Raw genomic sequence first — 23,018 nt, 5'->3', positions numbered from 1 at the left:
GGTGTTAGTGGCTGCTGCTGAGCTGAGACAGATGTCTGGCTATATGATTACCCGTCCTATTCTATTTTATTTCAGTACAGTGTCAAAGAGGTTAGCCTAAAAAGGTTATCCAAGATTTACCCTTGGAGGGATTATAATAAGCTTCCAGACAACCTGGCACTCTTAATCTCAGAAGCATAGGGCGTAGAATTTATTGGGAAAGAATATGGTAGTTGCTGCTCTGCAACTGATGTTGAAAGTGTGGTGACAGTAGCAGTGATTTACTTCTGTGACTGACTTCTTCACCTCTTCTGTGGATCAGAGGTGAAGTGCACGTGTTTATCTCAGTGTCAAGGCATCAGATACTCTCTACCCTATGTGCTTGGCATCCTCTGACTCCCACTTAACGCATGCGTCTAATTACATCCTAACTTGCAAACAAAAGCAGCAGATCTAAGACATGAAGTGCAGGCGTCTTAGGTTTTCTGCACCACAGCCCTTCTCCGAGTTACCTAATCCATTGAGCAAGATGTGTCCCTTGTAGTGCAACAAGTTACAGAGCTGTATGCACCATGTTTGCCTAAGGTGGTGGTTAGTTTTAGTTTTCACCTTGCTCCCTGCGCTACCCTAAACTCACTCACTTCTTTTTGAGCCAGGTAGAAGTTGTAGTCGTACTTAAGATTGCAGAGTAAAGATGTCCTGAAAGAAGCTAGATTAGAGAGAAACAAAGCAGCTTAGTACTGTGGCACTGAGGAATACCAAAAGGCCTGACATGCTGACTTACAGGAAGAACCACAGGGCATGAGGTAAGGATGCCTAGAGTTGAGATGCTAATTGCTAGGGGGGAAAATAGTGAAGAACAAAAATCAACTCTACTGTGATAATTTCCATGTGGAAAGGACTCATCATTAAGTTTTAGGATCCAGAAGCATTGAAGAGTTGCATCCACAAGATTTAACTGAAACGACTGTGGTTTTTTATTAGTTATCGTTGGATTTTCTTTGTTGTTCAAAATGACTCTCAGAGAACTATAGTAGATAGTCTGGCCTTTACTAGACTTTAATATCTTGTCATGTTTATTTTTGACTACATGAATGCTTCTTAGCTGATTCCAGGTGTTGGATTTTCCATAGTTCTAATAATGGGAGCATATGCACCTCTTGTCTTTGTGGTTGGCTGTGAGGGTATTACTATTTCCAGGCAATCACCTGGTACAAGCTAAATGGAAGCGCATAGTGCTAACTCGAAGCAAGAGAACTGACTTTCATTACAAAAGCAGGTGAATTTACTAGTTTTTGCAGTAGTGAATGTGAAGAATGTGTGGTCCCAAACTTGACTGTATGCTTCCTCAATATTGTGATTTTTAAATCAGACCTTAGGAATTGTTTATTATCATTTCACTCCGTATCATCCTGATATGTATACTGTGCAGTGGGTCGAGTGTTAATGTTTCATCTTCTAGGGAAAATAAAGAATAAAACCATATACATGGAATAATAATACTTTGTATGTAGGTAACATCTTTCATCAAAGGACCCCAGTTTGCTTTACAGGTACTAGTGAAATAAAGGTTTGGCCAGGTTTATCAGTCTGATTTTATAGAAGAGGTTCTTGAAGCATCAATTTAGTGACTTGTCAAGTACAAAGGACTACCAAGTCTATGATTTTACCTCAAAAACACCGTACTAACACAAATTAGAAGGTACTAGGAGTAAGATAACATCTTCCATCAAAAAATATGAAAGTATCAAACTCAAGAAAACGTCTACAGAGTTGCAAGTTTCTTGGCTCGTGTGTGTACGCGCGTGCGCATGCGTCCATAATTTGTGATTTGGTACATAGCATACTCAGACAGCTCTGGAAGAATTACCCGTAGCAGTCAGTGAGAGCTTAGTAGTTTAGTAATTTATTGGGAATAATATGTTTCATGTGATTAAAAAGATGCCTTACTCCATCAGTCATTAGCTCACAAATGACTAAATATATTTTCTGAATGACATCTGCTCTGCTCTTCTGTTCTTCTGTGATGAAATCCCACCTGTTTCATAACATAACATCTGTGTGCAATATAGATATCTATCCTTATTTCTTTTTCCAGTAAGTTCTCTATGAGATTAATGTTAATAGTGCCTCCAAACAGTATGTTTTTTTTAAGCACCATTGTTACCACCATGGAAGGATTTTGAGAACGTTGCAAATAGGAAAAACAAAACTACTTATTTCATGAATAGCAACTGAGCTTTGGAAAAAGCAAATTGGTTTGTAGTGAAATTCAGAAATTCACTGGAGGTGTTTGGTAGACAGCGCTGGTATCATTCTGAAAAGAAATACACTGTACTTCGAGGCAGCACAATAAAAGCTGCTATTATCAGGACCCAGATTATCAGATGGGATGATGAGTACCATTCCTGCAAAATAAAGATACTATCCCCAGTCAGCAGTCTCTCAAAGCTGTTTGCAAAGTTCATGAATATGAGGGGTGTAGACTGATAACCATTTTCATTATAGAGAAAGAAGTTTTTAAAGTTTACCTTTCTTTGATACAGAGCTTTTTCTTGGAGGATCTCTTGAAATACTCTGCTATATTTTGTGTTCTTATGTGCAGCCACAGATTCTGTGATGCGCATGAAGACACGAACCTGGTAAATGGAAGACGGGACTGAAACATTACTGTTGCTGAAAATAACCCATAGTATTTTCTCCTAATGATAACTTTGACAAATGGTGCACATCTCAAACATTCTAGATTTCTTCACTTCATGAAGAGAATTGCACTCCTTGAATATTCTGTAACAAAAGAGAAAAGTAATAACATATTTATTTCAGAAAACACGACAACCTACGGTGAAATTAGATGACTCTGTTTGTTTTGTGTAGATACAGATGAACAAAAATGGTCTCTCTATTACAAAGACACTTTTTTTTTTTTTTTTTACTATTTTGTTTTGTTTTTTTAAGGGTGATGATTGTTTAAATGGGACTACTCTTTGAATGAATATGCATGGAAAAATTCAAGACTACTAAGCAGATCAGCATAATTTACATTGCGTTCATGCTGTTTGCCTTTTTGTTTTGTGAGATGTTTCTAAGCGGTGTCTTGCTGTGGAATGTGGCCCTGATTTAACTGAGAGTGATTCATGATACAGTGCAGACTATTAGTGAGGATTTCTGTTCTAGAATAAGTCATATGTGAATTTTTTTGCCAGTTCAGTAACCTGTAATCCTTCTCATAAAGCCCTCAAACGCAGCAAAATACAAAGCATTAAGGTTTCAAAAAAGAAAAAAAGATGTTTAATCTTAAGAAGTTAATCTATGTTTATCAAAGTTTAAGTTGAAGAAGAAACTACTGGAAGATAACAACACAATATGCAGTTCAGCAACATTTCTTGCTATATATATAGATCCACTTCAATTTGAGCCAGTTAAATTTGGCCCATTTAATATGACCTACATGCCTTGCTCTGCATGTTCCTGTGATTTAAGTGCAACAGTCAGAATGGAAAGTAATTATATGCCAGCTAACATGTAACTTCTTAGAGTTTAAAAGACAACCCTTATGGAAGACCTTCTTATTTTGTGATGTAAAAAATACTGTTTGTTAAATGTCACTTTTAAAATAACATCTAATTTTAATAGTTTACATAGCTATCAGTTTGTGATGTAGAAACTTTATCCCCTAGGTCATCCAGGCTGAAAACAGACTGAAATCCTGACTGAAAAGCCCACAGATTGTTGACAGCATGGTAGTTCTTATGAAGATATCCATACTTAACGAGAGTCACGGTCAGAGTCAATGGTCCAGGGTCAGGGGCTAAAGGAGTATAATGACTAGGTTAGTCTTCTAGTCTCAGCTGATCCTTCCTAAGTCAGGCTGAGTCGAAAGGGAAATGTTGGGAAATGCTGTGTGTGCTATACTGACCGCCAACTTCAAAGCCACTGAAATAAAAGGAGGAGGACATGAAAAGACTAGAATTGTCAGCTAAAAATTAACAGCAGCAAGAAAAACCCAACAGGCCTCTGAAGGACATAGACTGTTTGGACATTGCTTTCTGCATCGTTATTTTCTCCTCTGTGGAACCAATATCACGTTTGTTGACTATCTGCAAGAAAATTCCAGTAAATGTTAACATTTAAACCCCCCAAACTTTCTATTTTTTTAGAAATCCTCCTCCTACTTTGCTACATCCTGAAAAATGGTGCAGAGGATTCAACCATTTCATTTCACAGTGAGTTTTTTTTTGGCCTTTAAAAACAGCTTATTCAGTAAGTACCGTGTGTGACTGAAAGCCGAATTTGTTTTATGGAGTTGTTGTTTTTACAGGAGGTTTTAATTTCAGTTTTCTTTTCATAGACTCTAGACCATTCTTCATTTCTGAGACCTATACAGCACAATTTGATCTTTTAATGTAATTTGCTTCATAGCTCCTCTGAGTACCTTAGTTGATTAGCTTCTTGACTTTTGATGGAGCCAGGGCAGGTTTATTAATATACCTGATTTGCTTGATGGCTTTGCAGTGAAGTTTTGTGTCACAGGAAAAAAGTGTTAGTGGAAGTGACTGCTTGACAATTTAAAACAAGAGTTTAAAAGAAAAGAAAAAAATGTAGTTGTATTTTCCACTTTGCTAATATCTATTATGTAATATGTCCAACCAACCTATTAGTTGAGTACTGGTTGTACCAAGAGTGCAACAGATTGTCTAGATGCTATAGTCTTGCTGGATGTGGCTGTCATTGAGTTAAAGTATGTCTTTGGGTTTTTTTTTTCTTTTTCTTTTTTTACAATAATAGTCAGAGATTATAATTTAGTGGTTAGTAGCATTATATCCAAAAATCTTAAAAAAAAAAAAATTTATGAGCGATTTTTAGGGCTCATTAGGATTTCCTTGTGACCTAATATGGCCTAAACTGTGTAATACAGGAGATAATGTTGTGAAACCCCTGTGAACTTTACGCTGTTTAAATCACTAAATGCTTCGAACACCGTTCCTCAATATTGTCTTTTGAACATACGTTTGAAACCCTGAAAAAGCGCTTTTTGAATCTATCTGTTCCGTAACATAGGTACAGTTACTTGTGCAGGAGTACAATACCCCTACTTGAATCTGACTCCTTTTTAGTAGGTTGTGTATCATCTTCCTGTTTCACAAGAAGTTAAAAATAAAAAGGTTAACGCAAATTCTATCAATAGTCCAAGAAAAAGATTCTTATTTACTACCGTGGTCTTTAATCAGGCAGGAAGGTTAAGACTGTATTGGCTGTCCTACAGATGAAGACCATTAACTGTCATTACTGAAACATAGCTCAGAACCTCTTTCAGTGTAGGTAGTAGGAATAGATCCTTTTTTTAGGGAAGATGAACCCAAGAACTATTTCTCCATAATGCATTTCCTTGTTTACCCAGCAGTGTACATTATAATCTATATCAGAATCAATGGTTAATTACAGAAGTCAGTGAGTGGTGGATGAATTCCATTCTATTATATAGAAAGGTTATTCTTATGGTATTTATGCACAGTAGCCAACATTTTGGGGAATGCTATCACTGGTGGGTTATGCTCCACTCATGCTTTAGAGAGTCAGGACATCTGATAAATGTGAAGATCACATTCCTTTCTCAGAAACATTGTGCTTCTGCCTTATCATTCAGCTCTTTCTTTCTTGGTATCTTTATTTTTAGAAGCACCTGCTGAGCTTGAGAACAGTACAAAAAATTAATAATTTTCTAACATTTGTTCAGTCCTTTAATTCAGCATGCATAAAAGTCAGACTTCAGTGTTTTGTAGCTATACTTGGTTTTAATCTTGTCCTTTGGGTTTTTGATATCTTCAAATTACATATTTTTAGTCAGATTGATTTTTAATTACTTTTACTTAACTACTTCCTTTCGCCAGCAACATCTGCGGGTTCTCAAATCTTGTTTTTCGTTTATACGGCAACATATGCGAAGAAGTAAGGCGTATACTTATAGGCAGTCTCTTAACACAAAGAAATGCAACAATTGTAATAAATCTGCCAGTTTTGTAGCTACCTGTAAGAGAACACTGGAATAGAATGCTATGTGACATTGCTCTGTTCTTGTGCATGTGTTAGTAAAGTTATGGTGCTAAGGTTATGAAATATTTATATGGAGGTTTGAATTAACATTAGTGAGTTTTCCAGAGAAAAAAGTAAATAATGAAACGTTGGATCATACAACTGCAAACCTTTTAGCCGTTACTGATAATTGGCTCATTTATATGCATTAATTATGCATTTGTTGATGTCTGCCTTGTGACAGCTTAGTTATGATAAATTAAAAGCAGTAATTGTATAAATTCCATACTACCTTTTATCCATATGTTAGGACCCTGCCTGATGTTTGTCACCCGTGTGATGAGAGGTTAGCCTTAGAGTAATTTCATTATCTACCTCCTTCCTGATGGCTAACAGCATTTGCATAACAAGCTTATCTGGTTCAAGTTGTGGGCCAGAGCTGTGTATTGACAAAATACGAGCATGCAGCTTGCGCTAAGCGTACCATTGACTTGGGTTCTGTTGACACAGTAATTTAATTTGTGCCAGGATTGCCAAAGCTGGTCACTGTAGCTTTTCTTCCCTGTTTTTTTCATGCCTTGAAATGTCAGAATGCTTTTTACTGTCTTAATAGGCATTTTTATTAAAACTGTTCACTCATATATTATAGTGATTTGCAATATCTGAGCTAGAAATAACAATGCAACTTCTTACATAACTCTTTAAACTGTTAAAACAACAGTTTCAACAGTAAAGTCCATATTTTTACTATGATTTCATTGCCCCCAAAGGTATGGTTTTGCAGCAGCATGATTTAAGTCAGATGCATATTCACAAAATCCAAATGGAGAGAGGACCAAGATAGTTCTTAGCTTAGTGAATTTATCTTTCTATTCCCAGTGCTATTAGCCTTGACTTGAGATGAAGACTGCAATGTGTTGTCCTCAGAAAGATTTTCTAGAATGAGATAGGTGATCTGCGTTAGGTATTTTGCTGTAAAAATACGGAGGAAACGCAACTTCAGCCACGCTGTCTCTGGCAGAAGCCTACTTTTGTATTAGGTAGGTACTGAGATATACATGGCATATACATACTTTCAATTAGGTCAATAAAATTCCATGTATGTCTGTTTAGTACTATAAATGTCCATGAAGAACCTGGCTGCTATGCTAATAATGAGAGTGAGAATTTTCTGTTTGTTTAACTACATATTGATAGTATGCACTATTCCTCCTATAAGGCTATGTAACCGACGGCATCAGTTGCTGGAGGAGTGGCTCCTAAAAATGGTACTTTTTCCTGTGTTCATTTCTGTGTTCAAATAAAACATCAGGTTGGAAGAGATCACTCTCTTCTTTGACTGCAGATGCTTATGAAGTTAAACTTTTTTTTGATAGCTACAGCATAGATGTCATTGTCCACTCTCCTAAGATAAAAATTTGTGTCCACTACTATTTTACATATAGAGTGTTTCAGAATTCCTTCATAAAATAATAATGCGGATTATACATTAAAATGAATAAAAAACCTAGTTCACTAAAATTAGCTCATACGCCGCAAATAATTTCCTTGGCAATGTAAACCTTGATTTATCTCTAGAGGTGGTTAGAAAAGTTAATATGCTGTTGGAGCAGAAGGATACGATAACCTTTATTTACATTACATCACAAGATGGTAATTTTAATTAAAATGAGCAATGATCTCTCCAGGGACAGACATTTTCCTTTTAAATTTATTTAACCAATAATTAGTTATTATGGTTCTTTGAATTAATTAGTCTTTTTCGATATGAAAGGAATTAAAGAATTAAGAAATTCAGGAAGTAGTAAAGTCAACATTTGAAGTTACAGGATTTGTGGTCATAAACATTTATCATCATAATGTAACTTTTGTTTTAGCAATGGCAGATTGTAAATACAATGCAAATTTAATTTTCAGACTTGGTAAACTTAAATTTTTGTACTCATTTTTCAGCACAACCTTGCAAGCTGAATTTCACATTAGTGAGACTTTGCATCAGAGTGATTTAATTAATAGATCACATAGATGATATATTTTGAGTGCTTTATTTAGATTTTCTTTTTCTGAATGCAGATCAGTTTTTCACAGTCTAAACAGTTGTTCAGTGACATTCTATTCATATTACATAAAAACTGTTTTACTATTTCTGCTGCTGAGAATGTGATATGTAGTTGACAACTCATTAATTTCTCAGTGTCTGGGAAGACAAAGAGGTTTGCCAAAGTCAGAAGATACAGATTGTGATGTTACAAGTTGCCATCAAATCTGTAAGTTTTCCTGTGTTATTCATTGCTGTAGACATTGAGACTCTGTCCACAGATGAACTAGAAATAGTAACTTCTAGTGCCTGAGATAGGATCTCCATCACTTTTGAGTGTTGCACATGCTTTTATACAAGTGAGTGGGCATAATGTAATGGATACAGTTATCTTCAGCTTCCTAATAAGCAGTTGTAATAAAAAATGGCAGCTATTACAGGGGCGAGAAATTCCCATGCAAGTTTGAAGACCTGAACCTTTAAAGATGCACGCTAGATTTTAAAGATCTCATAATATCAGGAGCATCTTTCACTCAATAACGTATGCAGTCAAGTTCCTTACCGTTAGTGATGGTAAGGAAGCAGTGACTCTTCCCTTGGTTTGTGGAGTTTATTGGCTTGCTATTCCCATCTGTCTCTAAAGACCAAGCAGTACTGTGGATAGTGTAGTAAGAAGGGCGGGTATCACTGCTGGAGGGACAAGAAGTCTGTCTGTCTGGGAAGCGTTAGCAATGTTAGCAATAACAGGCTGCACAGAAGATTGTAGTCAGAGTGTGAAAGAATCATTTGATGAGACAAAGTTTCTTTACTCCGTTCTTCAAGCTCTTATTGCTATCAAGTGCCAATATTTCAGTTTCTCAGTTAGTCTCTGGATATTGCTCTCTCCCTGGGGTACTTTTTAAACAACTCAAAGCTTAGATGTTTCTGGTGCTCTTAAGAAAAGCCTTTTATAGTAGCCAGTGTTTGCCATCTCTGTGCTTTATTTGAAAGGGAATGTAAAGGCAGGAAGCTACCACCTGTTATTTCATGGTTCTAACTTCCATAATATTTGATTAGGTAAAGTCTCAACGTGGCGAAAGACTGAGAAAGTAAAGCAGAAGTGGGTAAACACGAAGGGAACGCTAACATGCAGGGAGGGAGATGACAGGAACGTGTATTTCAGCAGATGCTCTTAGGAGTTTACTTCTGCTTCCAGGAAATCTTTATGATATTGTCTCTTTCTGAATTCTCTCTCCCCTAAAATGGGAATGAGACGTTACAGATAGTCTTCATGCATTTTTCTGGAGCTGTGGGTAGGCGTGTGTTCACTCTCTGTTCCCAAAACGTACGTTTTCATTCAGAAAACGCAGAGAACATTGCAAGGAGAATCCCACTTGTGCTTTGTAGCTTAGCAACATCTCAGGGAATCTGCGTGTAGTCTTTAATGCATCGGCCTTTTCTTTTGCAATTCTAGGACTGCGCTCCCATCCAATGCAGCCTTAGAAGCTGAGTTTCTAGCCACTCTTGCGCTGTCATTTGTCTATGATCCTAAAAAAGTCAGCAATGCCATTTCTTTTTGTTTCTGACTGATACTTTCTGCCATGCTCCTTTCTCAAGATACTTAAACTGTTAGCACATATTTAAACTTAAGCTACTTCAGTTTGTGCTTCTCCACAGATTCCAATGACAAGAAGTGGAGTATGTATATGCTAGTCTTGTAGAAGTTTGTTTTTAGGGGAGAATTTATTATTTCAAGTTGAATTATTCTGATTCTCAAAGAAAGGGTTTAACATCTGTCCCAAATGGTCCAGGTTTGTTTGGAATACGTTATTGGTGATAGGAAAAGCAGAAGGATAGAGATATGATATAAGTAGTGAAAGTTGGTGTTGCAAAAAAAAAAAAAAATTCAGCCTGATACAGTCTCTTTACATTGAACTGTTGAGTAGCACTATAGTTGCTAGTAATGCCTGATTCCTGCCAGTAGTTTTTAAAGTCAGACATACTCGTAGCATAGAGAAAACAGTTTAATTCTTGTTCTGTAACTGGGAAAACTGAGGAAAAGGGCATCTTGCTTAAAGTCACCCACAGGTCAGTCCGGGTTTGGACATAGTAATGGGAAGAATGTTGTTATTGCCTGTTGACTCCTAACTAGCAGAACGAACTTGACCTCATCTGTTGAAGTGTTTGTGGATTAGTACATATGGAGATGTCGTAGCACAGCTAGACATGGGGGATCACAGCAGTGGGCATCAGGCAGTCAGTTTAATGGTGTGCCATATTTTTTCCTAACTGCCCTATGATTATGGCATAGTAAGATTCCAGTGTATCTAAGATGACATTTTTAGTGGCTGTTTTCATTTACTGGAAGATGGGAAAGAACACACTAAACACCAAAGGAGAGAAAAAATGGCTCTGTTCATAGCCTTCTTTCGAGCTATGACATAAGATACAACAGAAATATATTGTCAGCATCAGAGCATGCTTTCCTTACTTCCTGCCTTCTGTATGCTCCAGCCACCTCAGATCAGCTGCATGCTGTAGTGACAAAAGGGGAAGAGTATCTCAGGGAGGAAATTTGATATAAATGCAGAAGATGACTTTTTATAATAGAAAGCCTCAATTGTAAAAGGTTCTGAAAGCTCAGTGTGCTCTTAAATCTGCAAGGACGTGCCAGTGAAATAGAGCAGATTCATTCCTGGTGAAAAGACAGACAAACCCTGACTTCATTGTACATGAAAAAAATATATTTGGTGATTTTGAGATGCTCCCTAGACTTTTTCTGACTGAATTTCTGTTGTCTATGGCAAAATTCTCATGGATTTCAACAGGAGCAAAGTCAGACCCATACCGAGAGCTGTGATAGGTGCCACTTTATACCGTTTCGGTTGTTTGTTCTCTAGACCATGTTTATGTGGTAAAACAAGTCAGCTGTGTGTGTTCAGCTGAAGTTAGATTGGGAAAGCTGTAGAAGAGTTAAAGCTATTTGCTACATCTAATTTTACAGTTTCAGTATGCGTGAACCTATCCTGGCTTTCAAATGTGTGCTGTAAATTACGCTATGTGATGCTTGATGTTAAAAATGCAGTTGAAAGAAGATTTATTAAGAAAACAGGTGCTGGTGACATTTCAGTATTAGAGTGTTTCTCTCATTGTTGAGGGACATTAGTAATTTATGGCATTTACTACCAAAAGGCAGATCAATACAGATACAAATGTGTTCTGAACATCAGATTTTATATTATGTACATGATAATTGACTACTCTGTCATATATTCAGTGCTTCATCCTGTTATCTGATTCTAGCAGAAGGAACAGTAAAATACATGTTATTTGGATGCTGGTTTGAGGCAAGAGATGTATTTAACTTTTACATGCCCTCAGTGCCAGCCTTTGCTTTTTCCAAAGAGGCAACTATACATAGTTCTGTAGATAAGGTTGCTTGTATCCTGTGTGTCCTTCTGAATTAGGACTGAAAATAGAAATGCTGTCGGCAAAGCTACCACCGTTTTTTTGTTTGTTTTTTGCAAACAGTAGTGACCTGCAGCAGTGGCACGCCTGGGAGTGGGAGGCAGGGAAGCTTCAGGGAAGCAGACACATCTCTGGGTCACTATTACAACTGTAATTCATGAAATGCCTTTTCCCCTCCACCCTTGTGCTGCATGTTACTGACTGGTGTCTGCCACAGCTCCATGTGATACAGAGGCAGGGAAGAACAGAGTGGTGGATATTGCATGTCAACAGGATGGAACAGAGCATTTTAACCAGTTAGAAACGATCTCAGAGTTTATTTTTCCTTCCTTGATCTTTTACCAATCTCTTAAATGTGATGGCATTTGTTCAGGGTATTACTGACTTGATCAGAAAATTTCTTAGGAGCACAGTGCAGGTAAAAAAGCTGCATTTTTTTTTCCAGAAAGGATTAAGCATCTCAGAAGACGCGGACTTCGGATATAATGCGTTATCTTAGCAATGAGCAAATGCTAAAATATTCCTAAACATTCATCTTTAAAGAAAGTAAATAACTTAAGGCTTTAAAATTCATGACAAACGCACAATTTGATAAACAGTGCTGAGGAACGGAGTCTGTTGTATATGCAGATAAGAACATGCTTCATCACAGCAATGTGCCATTGTTTAGTATCTGCATAACTAGGGGCAGAGGTCCCTGAGAGCTAGGCATCATTGTTTGAACACAAAATGATGAGCAGTTCATATCTGTGCATTTCCTCTAAGAGGAGGACCGTGGACAGCAGGTAGCAAAACCAAATATACTAGAAGAGCTTAAGGAAAAAACAGTAATGTGATACCAGTCAGCATGCAAGACAGTGGTAGCTCTCTGCTTAAATATTCAACAGTTATCAAGGAGATGCTAGCTCTGATGATAGTTTTGTCTTGTCTTACTCTGTCTACCAGGAACTGAACCAGATACTCTGTATAGTTCATTGAGGACTTCTTAAAAGCAATGATGTGGTCGTTTTCTCTGCTGACTTGGCTCTCATTTTATTGTGCTACCTTTGTCCTAGAGAAACGCTCACAAAACTATAACCACTTCTGTTAGAATTTTGTTTTCTAAAAATTGTTTTTGGTACAGTTCTACTGAACCTGTTTTATAACGAAATATCTTAGCAGTAGTTAGTAAGTTCTGTAGTGTGAGAGGAACAAATATGTGCCAGCATGTCAGTCTTGCATGCTCAGTGGAAGATACATTTACAGTCCTTTTTATAATGCAAAGGGAAAGAAATACATAGCTTGAACGTGGAGGGAAGAAGTGGGAAATAAAAAAGGCTCCTTTCTTTCCTGTTACTACTGGAAAAAACAGATTCTTCTGAATCACTATCCCACACACCCCAGTTCATGAAATGTGGCGTTGCAGTGAATGAACAGAGTGCCTTTAAATGGATAGAAACAAATTTGTACTTCACATTTTATGCATTGAGGATGGATCTACATGATGAGTGATTTCTTCAGAAAAAACTTTTGAGTTTGCTTTTTTTCTTAAACAACAGGCAGAAATTCATAAAGGAAGAAAATACATTGAGAAGAAAATGAGAAATTTCTATCTCAGTATCACTGAGATAAGTTGCTCAGTTCAGAACACCTTTGTACTGGTCAAATGATTGGAAGTGATTGACCCTGCTTGAACAGGAGGGTTGGACTAGATGATCTCCAGAGGGCCCTTCCAACCTCAACCATTCTGTGATTCTGTGAAAGTTTGAGACCTAATATACCTGGCTTACGTGATCTTGCTTGTCAGAGTATGCCCTTTCTGTTTTCTAAGCAGAAGGGCAACCCCGTTGGGGTAATGCTCTTGATTTCATTAATCTTCCGCTGTGTAACAGCCTTCTGATAGAAGTAGCAGGGAAGTTACGGGGAAGAAAAAAAATCTCAGAACCTAGAGACCATCATCTGCCCTGCCTCAGGTTAAAGAGAGGGTCGAGGAAAATATGACATCAATCCTTCTGCTTTTCCCTGTGGGAGATCTCTCTAGATATCTCATTGAGGAGCTGTCTCTACTTTCAGGGCAACCTGATAACTCATTGTTTTCTGGGTTCGGGAGGAGAGGAACTCAGCCCCTCAGGAAGACCTCAAGTCCTGTTCAAAATCCTGGAAAACTCTTCTTTTTAGTGAGAAGCATATAGATGGCAGGGCAGAGCTGCAGGAGGAAGGGATGATGGGGGAGAGCACCGTGGTGGGCCTTAGAGTGGCCGAGAGGGACCAGAGCAGCAGCAGTGAGCAGTTTATGTTACCATTTGTTGAACAGATTGGAGACTTTCTCTGTCGAGCCCAGATGCTGTGGATTCTCCTAGTCTAATAGAGAGTCCGATACACAGTCATTATTTCCTCCAATTAATAACCTATACACCTTCTGTGCGTGCCGATGATAAACAGTGACTAAAGGTCTGGTTGGATGTCTGATTTTTGAAACAAAAGAGGTTCCAACAATCCATTACCGGTAAATGAAAAATTGTCAGAAAATCTAGTATTCTTAAATAGTTGAAGAAAACAAAATGTGGGAGATAAATTATAACGTACCTAAGCTATAAGAGTTGGAGTGACTTGCTTTATTTATTTTTAAAGAAAGTATTTGTGGCCAAAAGGATCATAGTGGATATGATGAAAGATAATTTCTAAAAGAAATACTACTGCTGCTCTACTTAGGTTTGGCTGCAATAATGAATTACATTAGTAATTGTTTTCTGTTTCTGAACACACAGGAGATTTAGACCACCATTGCAGTTTTTATGAAATCTATTTCTTTCCATGTATTCATTAGTAAATATTAGCTCACGAATGCTGATAAATAGCTCCCCTTTCAGTCATCTGATTTGCCGCTTGCAAAATGGCAGTTTACATTGCTGAGACATAGCAATTCCGACAATGTTATCATCCAAGTGCAAGCAGCCGGTGAATTTTTAGAGGCTGTCGCAGACGGGCCTGTGTGTATGGGAGTCTGTTTTTATCCCCTGCTAATAAATGCTTCATCTTTGCCTGTAATTGTGGCAGAATGGAAATGGTGCTTAGGAGCCTAGCTGTGAGATTGCAGCAAATGGCTGCAACCTATGTTTAATGTAGTGACACTAATGAATTCTGAGAATTAATTTTCAGCTAAGAAAGCATGATGGAAGCTACTAGAATTTCAAATTAGGTATTGGATTGACTTTCATCAAGGCCAACATGTCGAATGTTTGTTTCTTTTTCATTCTCTACTTGCTTAGCCTTCACGTTATTTTAGATACAAAAAATAAAAGACCAAATATGACCATATTTTCATCATACCTCATGTGAAATCCATCTTGTAATAGATTTTTTAGTCAATTTGATGAGTGCAGGACAATCTCACCACTTGAGTTTCTTTTTATATATTTTCCGTGGGCCAAACAATTTGGCTTAATTTGCAGGTGCACTACATTTGTTATTTTTATATATAATTACCGCATGCTTGATGTTTGGCAGTGCCTAATCTAACTGTCCAGGTTGGTCTTAAATGAGTGTTCAGATGAGCATCTGAAGATATTTTTGTTTCCTCCTTTCCTCTGAAGTAAATCATTCAGTGATGTAACTTTTTAATATCTTTTCACTTGCACAGCGCACACTTTGATTTATGTTTGCCACACTGAATACTTTCTGGTAAGTGACATTACAAGCACTGTTTTGCTACTACACTCTTCTTTTAACTATAATAGCACTGGATTTCAAAGTCATATGTTACTGCTGCTTCTTGTTTTATTTTTTTTGTTTGTTTTTGTTTTTTCCCCCGGGGCTTTATCTGTAATATATCTCCTGATTGAATATGTTGATTAGCTATGGCAGCTTTGGGCTCAGATACCCTTACTATTTATTTTTTCACACATTATTTTCCTATTTCAGGGTGCAGTAGGAAAAACTATAACAGTGCCCATGTTCATGGAGGCTTTAGCACCAATAACAGGAAGTGAATCCCCACTGAAAATTAATGAAGTCAGCTTCTGATTGGGTGAGCACGCTCTCCTGCTGCTCTGGCTGGACTCAACATTGATACTCTATATGAAATTAACTTTTTCTGAGGAACAACATAGTGTTAACACTGCTTCCAGTGGAGAAGATGATACCTTACTAAATGTCTATGGTGATACTGGCAGCCTGATACTTTTTTCACTAGCGCATGGATAGTGGTCCAAGAATTGTTGTTTTACATGTAACATTAGCTAGGAACAGGAGCATGCGTTCAGTGTGGCATTAAGAGCAGCACAGTTCAGTTGAAGTGGCCGTGTATAGAAGCAGAGTATTCCTTGGAATACTTGTCTACATAGAGAAGAAATAGGACAAAGGAATATTTATCAAAAGGAGAAACATAAAGGCTATCTTTCCAGTATCGCGTGACAGAGCTTTCCGTCCTGCGCTTCGTCTCAGCAGACCTGCTGATACACCAAAGTGGTGTTGAATGTCTAAGTGTGCACTGAGCCGAGAGACAGTTAGTCAAGTATTGTGACTAAACGGGGAGCTGGTGACTGGCCTTGAGACATAATAAGGAATAATGTATATAATTGACTGTGTCAACGCTTCTGCTCTGTTTCAGGGCAAAAAGGAGAGTATGAATCTGTATACACTTTCCTTCCCTATGGCCTGCTTTATCTATCTGCTGCTGTCTTCCTAATGTGCTAGGAACTTGCCATTTAACTGGGAGGATTAAACTAACTTTAGTGGAGGTTTACATTCCTCTATCTGTCTCTTCCCTGAAATGGAGTAGAAGCACTCACACAAGAAGTTACAGACGTGAATTTAAGAACCTGTTCCTCACCCTTGCTTAGCTGTTAGTTGCTGGCTCTCTGCTGTGTTATGGCATCTGAGTAACCATCTGAAAGGGCTCAATTCTTCAGGTACAGACGCGAACTTGGCATGATAGCAGGTAGACTCTTGAGCTTGGAACTGAGAGTTTGATCGCAGAATTGCGTAGATGCCTTGTGTGTCATTAGCTTTGGTGTCTAATGAATTCACGAAGTTGCCCGAGAACGAAGGTCGCATATGGATGAAACGATATATAAGCTTCTTTGGGAGCTGCAAAGCTGAGTAGCATGCATGGGAAGCGAACAGACAGCAGGGGATTGACAAGAGTAAGCAACAGAAGGGAATCCTCAGGCAGTCTTCAATGCCTTCTCCCTGACAGAACTTACCTATGCCCATTAAATACATGCCAGTCCCAAACAGCTTGCATTTCAGTACATAATGGAGAAGCCAGAAGAATGTTTTCCCTAAAAAGTGATCCTTCCTTTTCGTCTTGTTAGAATTTCTCAATGAATTCGGTATCCTGGACATTTGTTTTGTTTGGATGGAACATCTCTGTATAAAGCCATATCTGCTGTAACTTTTGGATCTTGTCAGCAGAGTATCTTTGGAGGCCCACTGGTCCTCCAAATTTATTTTAATATCTGCATACCGTAGGGTAAAAGATTTTCATGTTCTTAGCACTTTAGGTAAACAGGGCTCTTATGTGTGGAACTGTGTAATTTCTCATACGCATTCCATTCAAAACCTAATGTTTTTATTATCTAAAAAGTAGCTGGCATGACGTATCTTCATTTGGATTCAGTTACGTTACTGTAATATTCCAGAAGTATTCAAAAGTAACAGGAATAGTTATATGTTAACAATATAGCATACATGATACAGATTTTTAATTACTGTTAGAATGGTAAAAATCACATGAGTTATGAGCTTTTCAGAATGAAATCCCCGTTTGAGACACTTGCCATCAATCCATGTTTTTGTATACTGCACGGTTTTTTATTTTTTTTCCTCTCCCTTTCAGATAAATGGTCTCTTTCCTTTCACATGCTTTTTCCTTTTTCTCAGGAAACTTATAAATTTAACCAAGATTGGCATGGACCATAGTGTCTGTGTGGGTGTATTGACTTTTAAAATACATGGGTAACAAAACAAAAAGGGGGGAGGCTCAGAATCTGCTAAAGGCTAATGATGGATTTCTTTTCATGGGAGGGCAGGAGTGGTATTTATAGCCTTGCACTCACAGGAATGGAGATAATGCAGGTTCTGTTAGTTTAATTTTTCTGTCAGGAGGCTCCAGTTCTAATTGATAGCAAAATTCACCATAACAGTTATAAAACCAACAGCACATTTTACAGACTGTCTTTTCTGGATGTGATGTAGCAAGAAGAGGCTGGGAAAATGGTTTTCAAGAACCTAAAGTATTAAAGTTATGTCCAGAGACATTGCAGGATCATTTTAAGACCAGACTTTAGCCTTCAGTAAAGTATTTGAGGTGAGGCTGCATTTTAATTGTTGCTAAGGTGTTTGATAATTTTTGAAATCAATGAATGTGTATGATATTTTAGATACAATTTAAAGTCTGCAAATTGCTATTGATACTGCCAGCATATCAATTTCTCTAAAAGGCATTAAAGTTTTGCTGAACCTTTGGGGGAAAAAGATAATCTTTGTGTGTGATGTGTGTTCCCATGTTAAGGAAGCCCTTTATGTGTATGCATACAATAACTGTGTCACTTAATACCAGCAAATATGAAATGTAATTGTGAGGTATGCTAATATGAATGTATGTCATCAGATAAACTCATCTTGGACTGTAAAATGAAGGGAGATGTATACTGAATTGCACCTTTTCTTTTTCATGTTTTCAAATAATGTCACTATTATTTGAGCAAGATAAACAAAATAATTTAATATGAAGAGGAATTAGCACGCTGAAGAATTCTGATCCCATTGAATCGCTTTTCTGTTTGGACTATATTATTTCAGCTTTATTGTACAGAAAATAATTATACTTTAATCATGGCTTCCTCAATTTTAAATCTTGATTATACAAATTAGCATGGCACTTTATTTTATGCTAATAAATAGGATGTATCTTTTTATTCATTACTAGATCACCTGTTCCTGTCACAGACAGAACTTTGTTACCCTGCCGAGCATTTAAATCTTACTCATTTATTTCTGTTCCAGCCTGAATTATGTGGGCTTGCAGAATTTTCTGTGATTCTCATACTACCACTTATCATCACAGTATATAAGATCTAGCTGAAACATTCATTTTAAAACAGAACAAAGCTCTGTTTCAAATTGTTCTGGCTAGCATGGCATCACAGATTTCACTTGTGTTTTTCATCAGGCTATATTCTACAGTTCTTGTTCAAAATGCTCATTGGAGAATTGCTAGAAAATTTAAGTGAATGAGGTAGTGCCTGTTGGTCTTAGGTTATGTTTAATGCATATTAAGAGTACAGCAGATAGACGATGCAATGCCATTCATAGTATATATAAATATATACTATATATTTATATATAGTAACTAGTAAACTAGTTCAAATGTTAAAAAAAAAATTGAAAAATGTTGACTGTCTCAAATTCGTAAACTTTATACTAGTGTAGTTGTAGAGTGAATTCACTTAGTTAAGTATCTTGTGCCAGATTTATTGCAGTGTAAAGGAAAAGTGAATGTAGTCTCTTTGTATACTCAGGAACTGAAATTTGTGGAAAAAAGAAACCAACTGTACAATAATAACCGCACAGTAAGCCAGGTCGAATCATGCTGTAATGAAAGAACATCATTGCTATGAGACCACTCTTTCTCTGTCGTAGGTGTCTCATTAAGGATTTTGAAGAGCGTCCTTCAGTCACCCACCTTTTGGAACATCCATTTATTAAACAAGTACATGGTAAGGATATGTCTCTCCAAAAACAACTGGCTGAGCTCATCCAAGAACAGCAGCACCTAGGCTCTGTAGCCAAAGCAAGGTACTGTGCAACATATACTCTGCAGTCTTCCCTTCCTGCAGTTATCCTGGAAGCTCAATTTGCAATTTGGAATGCATAGACACTATTGCAAATGATTATATTAATGATTGATTAGCAATGTTATTAGCAGTAAGTGCTGCATGCTGTGTTAGTGCAAGGAACATGCATGCTCATTCATGTATTTTAAAGCGAATTTAATCAGCCATAACATAACCTTCTCCTTCTTTCTCCCACCGATCTCGATTTCATAAGTATCACTTTTGGCTTAATCCCAAAGATGCTAATGATTCTAGAATGTTCTGCTCTGTGGAAGTACCTTTTTACACCTACTGGCAGGACGAGAAACTTTATCATGTTTTGGTAGCAGACATTAAAAATACAACTGTGAACACTGAAGTGACTATTAAGGTTAAGAACGGAACACTTTAAAGTTTGTTACTTGATTAGATACTGTTAGTGAAGAGGCTATTCAGTACTTCATTGTTTTGTCTGCAGTTTAATAACTGCCGTTTTTCTTGCAGCTAATAATTAATTTTAAAACTGCTTAAGTTGTTCATCAGCAGCAGAAAGTATTTTTCACTTTAGAGGCTGATTGTAAATATGTCTTAGTTTGATTGTTGTCCAGAGGGTGGCAGAATTTCACTGTTTTCAAAGAGAATTGAATGCAAATGAACACACCTTTCCAAGCTCAGCAATCATTCTGTAATATAAAATCTTTCTAGTGCAAGATAAGCTCTGGCTCATTATTATAAACAAACACCTATTAATGTTGATGAAGGAAATTAAATGTCATGATTCATAAGTCATAAACATGTATATACTTGTATGCCATGAGGCTCTGTAGCTTAAATGCTAAAAGTCCCCCGTGCAATGTACAAGTTAAATATAGGAATGACTGTAAGTACAGCTTCAAGGTGATTTCTCTGATTTCTCTGGTTTTTTTTTCTTTTTTTACTGGCAAAACATTAGCAGGAATGCTTACTGCGGGTGAAGGAGCTAAATATGTCTGGGTTACACTGGAAGATTTTGCTGTATCTTGTATTCAAAGCAGATCTCTCCCATATAACACCTCACAAATCAGGCTGCCTACAGCTGTGGGTTGGATGGGGAGAAAGGTATCTGAGTTTCCCAGCAGTTGACCATTTAGAAAATCTAGACAGAGTGAAATGATCTTTGTGCTGAGAGGAGCTCTGAAATGTATTCCTTGTGGTATTCCAACAAATTCTTCTAGTATCTGTCTCCATAGTGTGGAGTGAGCAGGTATCAAGACCAAGCCTGCATTTCTTTTCTCTTTCCCTTTCCATAAACTAGCTGGGAGTCCGGTGATGGGCAGGCTGCTGCACCTGTGCTTATGCATGACTGGAACAAGGGGAAGGATTTTGCCTTCCAACACCCCCAATATGAATCAGTGCTTACCTAAAGGAGGCTAAACCTCTGCCCATCCTGTCACCACTTAACCCATCTTTCCTAACTATTCTTCACCAAGGTTGATTATTTGCAGTGTGTGTACAATACCACCAGCAGCTTGCAGTTTTGAAGAAGACTCTATTGCAATGGATTTTATCCTAATCTTATCTTCTCCTTCTAGTCCAAGTTCTGTTATTGTCCGTGATTCCCCCCAGACTTGCTTGGCCACCTAGCCCCAGGTTCCTTATCCCAGCTCCTTATCTGACTTATCAGTCTCCATTCACTGCTCATTCTCTTTGTCTGTAAGGCCTTGTTCTCCTTCTAGACCCAGTTCATGCTTTCTTCTACCTGTGGCACTCCAATAGCTTCTGTTTCCAGTCTTCTGCAATCTTCTTGCAGAACATTCTTCCAATCTTCTTCAGCAAGTCTCAGTCCATGTTGTCCTCTTTTTCATGCTGTTTATCTGTTGCTGATGTTCCTCACTAGATAAATGGCTCTGAGACCACTTATTTTTTTATCACCACTGAGTTCACCTTTCTATTTCAGTTGGTATCTGAGTCATGGACTCACCAGTCAGCCAGGCTTTGTCTTCCTTCCCAGTCCTGGTCCATGTCCATGGAACCTTTCACTTCCAGTTCTGTTATACTTTCTCTTCTGCTCTTAAAGCCTTAGTCTCACTTTGTCCCAGGCTCATTCTTTCCTGGACTCTTTGTATTGCTCTTAGTCCTCCCTCTGACTTCTTCCTCTGCCAGTGAATGATAGCAGTGGAAGCACCATTAGGCTACAGAAGAAATGATCTTCTTTTACCCTCACTTTGAAGCCCTTGGCCTGATGGCCCGTAACATTGCTATTACAGAAGGTTTTTCTGATTGTGGTGGCCTTATACTGCAGTATCCTCACTTGTTCTTTGAAGCACCAGCCCAGTTTGATCAGAGCTAAGAGCATGCTCAGTGAGGGCAAAAAATTCACCGCTGAGATCTACAGCATAGTATTCAGCATGGTTAAGCTCTGATTTTCCAAAGATATGTAACTTGATAAAATTTGGACAGACTTTAATGAGATGGCAAAGGTATGTCCCCGCAAAATATCAAGTCTATGTGCCAAACAAAGGGAATTTAGGTGTGCTGTAGGAAGGATCTCAAAATATTTCCTAAGGTAAAAATCAAAATTTTTTTTCCTGTTTTCAGGAACAGCTGAAAGGATCCAAATATCCTTCATGGAAAATAAACAGACTAAATAACTACAATTTTGAAGAATAGAAGCATTTGAAAATAATGTCTTCTCTTAAGAAGTGTTGGACCTCCTTAGTGCTAGATGCTTGGTTGTTGACCACTTCTTTTGTAAAGCCCTACATACAGTTGCTTGTTGTGACTAGCCAGCACGAAAAATGGCAGTTTTATACTTCTGGAAGTAGGAAAATTCTAAGTTTTCAGTAGGTACCTGCTACCAGCCAGTTAATACTGGGCTATAAGCATAAGATTATTACAAGAGAACCAACCACCAGGAACATCTAATTATAATTTTCCCCAGAGGTGTAAGCATAGACTCATAATAGTAAAGAGCTTGGCTTCACAGTAGGGAGAAAGTAACCCTAGGAAAAGTGGTATCAATAAAAAACCCTTAAAAACTCTCTACTGCATTTATAAAATACTTTTCAATACAGAATCTGACATGCAGAAGAACCAGGTGGTACTGTAAAGTTTATTGGCATTCATTTGTAGTGATCTGTAGAAGTCATCTGAATGTATAGTCACCGCTTCCAAGTAAATTGGCCGTTTAAAACCCATGCTGAGTAAAACCTTTATACCATCTTTGGATATATGTCCATGCTTTTTTTCTGTTTATTGGTGTGCACATGACAGGTACAATAAAATGTGCATTAATTCCCTGATGTTCAGAGATACATATCTAAAAAAAAAAAAGCTGGCTTTTTTCGTAGTATAACAACACTATAGATCAGTCATTCAGAAGATAAGTAAAGGAATATTTTCTCCCAGAGAAACTCCGTAGAACTCCCAGAGGGCAAGCTGAAAATTTCTAGACACAAGACCCGGGTGTTAACAGCACTTGTACTGTGAAGAAAGCCGGGGGGGTCACGGGTGATAGCTGTTGATCAGAAAGGTCTGGGTTTTGTCTCCTTTGAAAGTCTTCCAGCATCAGAATGCTTTGCATTTGCATCTTTTGGTTCTTTACTGACTCAGCACTTTCCTGTTCTTTATAAGATTCTCTTTCCAGTGTGAACCATCCCACTTTTGTCTATTTTGGATAATCGGTTAAGATCATTGTGCTTGAGAGCAAGCCTGCAGGATAGAAATTCAGTACTGCTGACTTAAAG

General features: G+C 37.7%; 1 protein-coding gene across 1 annotated transcript in view; it reads left to right on the top strand.

Moving 5' to 3' along the window:
* Positions 1-23,018, top strand: part of MYO3B (myosin IIIB) — a 219,290-nt gene that overhangs the window by 71,219 nt on the left and 125,053 nt on the right. Inside the window, exons 11-12 of the mRNA XM_068948639.1 lie at positions 4,140-4,205; positions 19,121-19,276. Coding sequence (XP_068804740.1) covers positions 4,140-4,205; positions 19,121-19,276 — 222 coding nt within the window. The remainder of the gene's footprint in view (positions 1-4,139; positions 4,206-19,120; positions 19,277-23,018) is intronic.

Source organism: Struthio camelus, chromosome 6, assembly GCF_040807025.1.
Source record: "Struthio camelus isolate bStrCam1 chromosome 6, bStrCam1.hap1, whole genome shotgun sequence".
Classification (NCBI taxonomy): Eukaryota; Metazoa; Chordata; class Aves; order Struthioniformes; family Struthionidae; genus Struthio; species Struthio camelus.
This window is presented reverse-complemented; position numbering and strand designations above follow the sequence as displayed.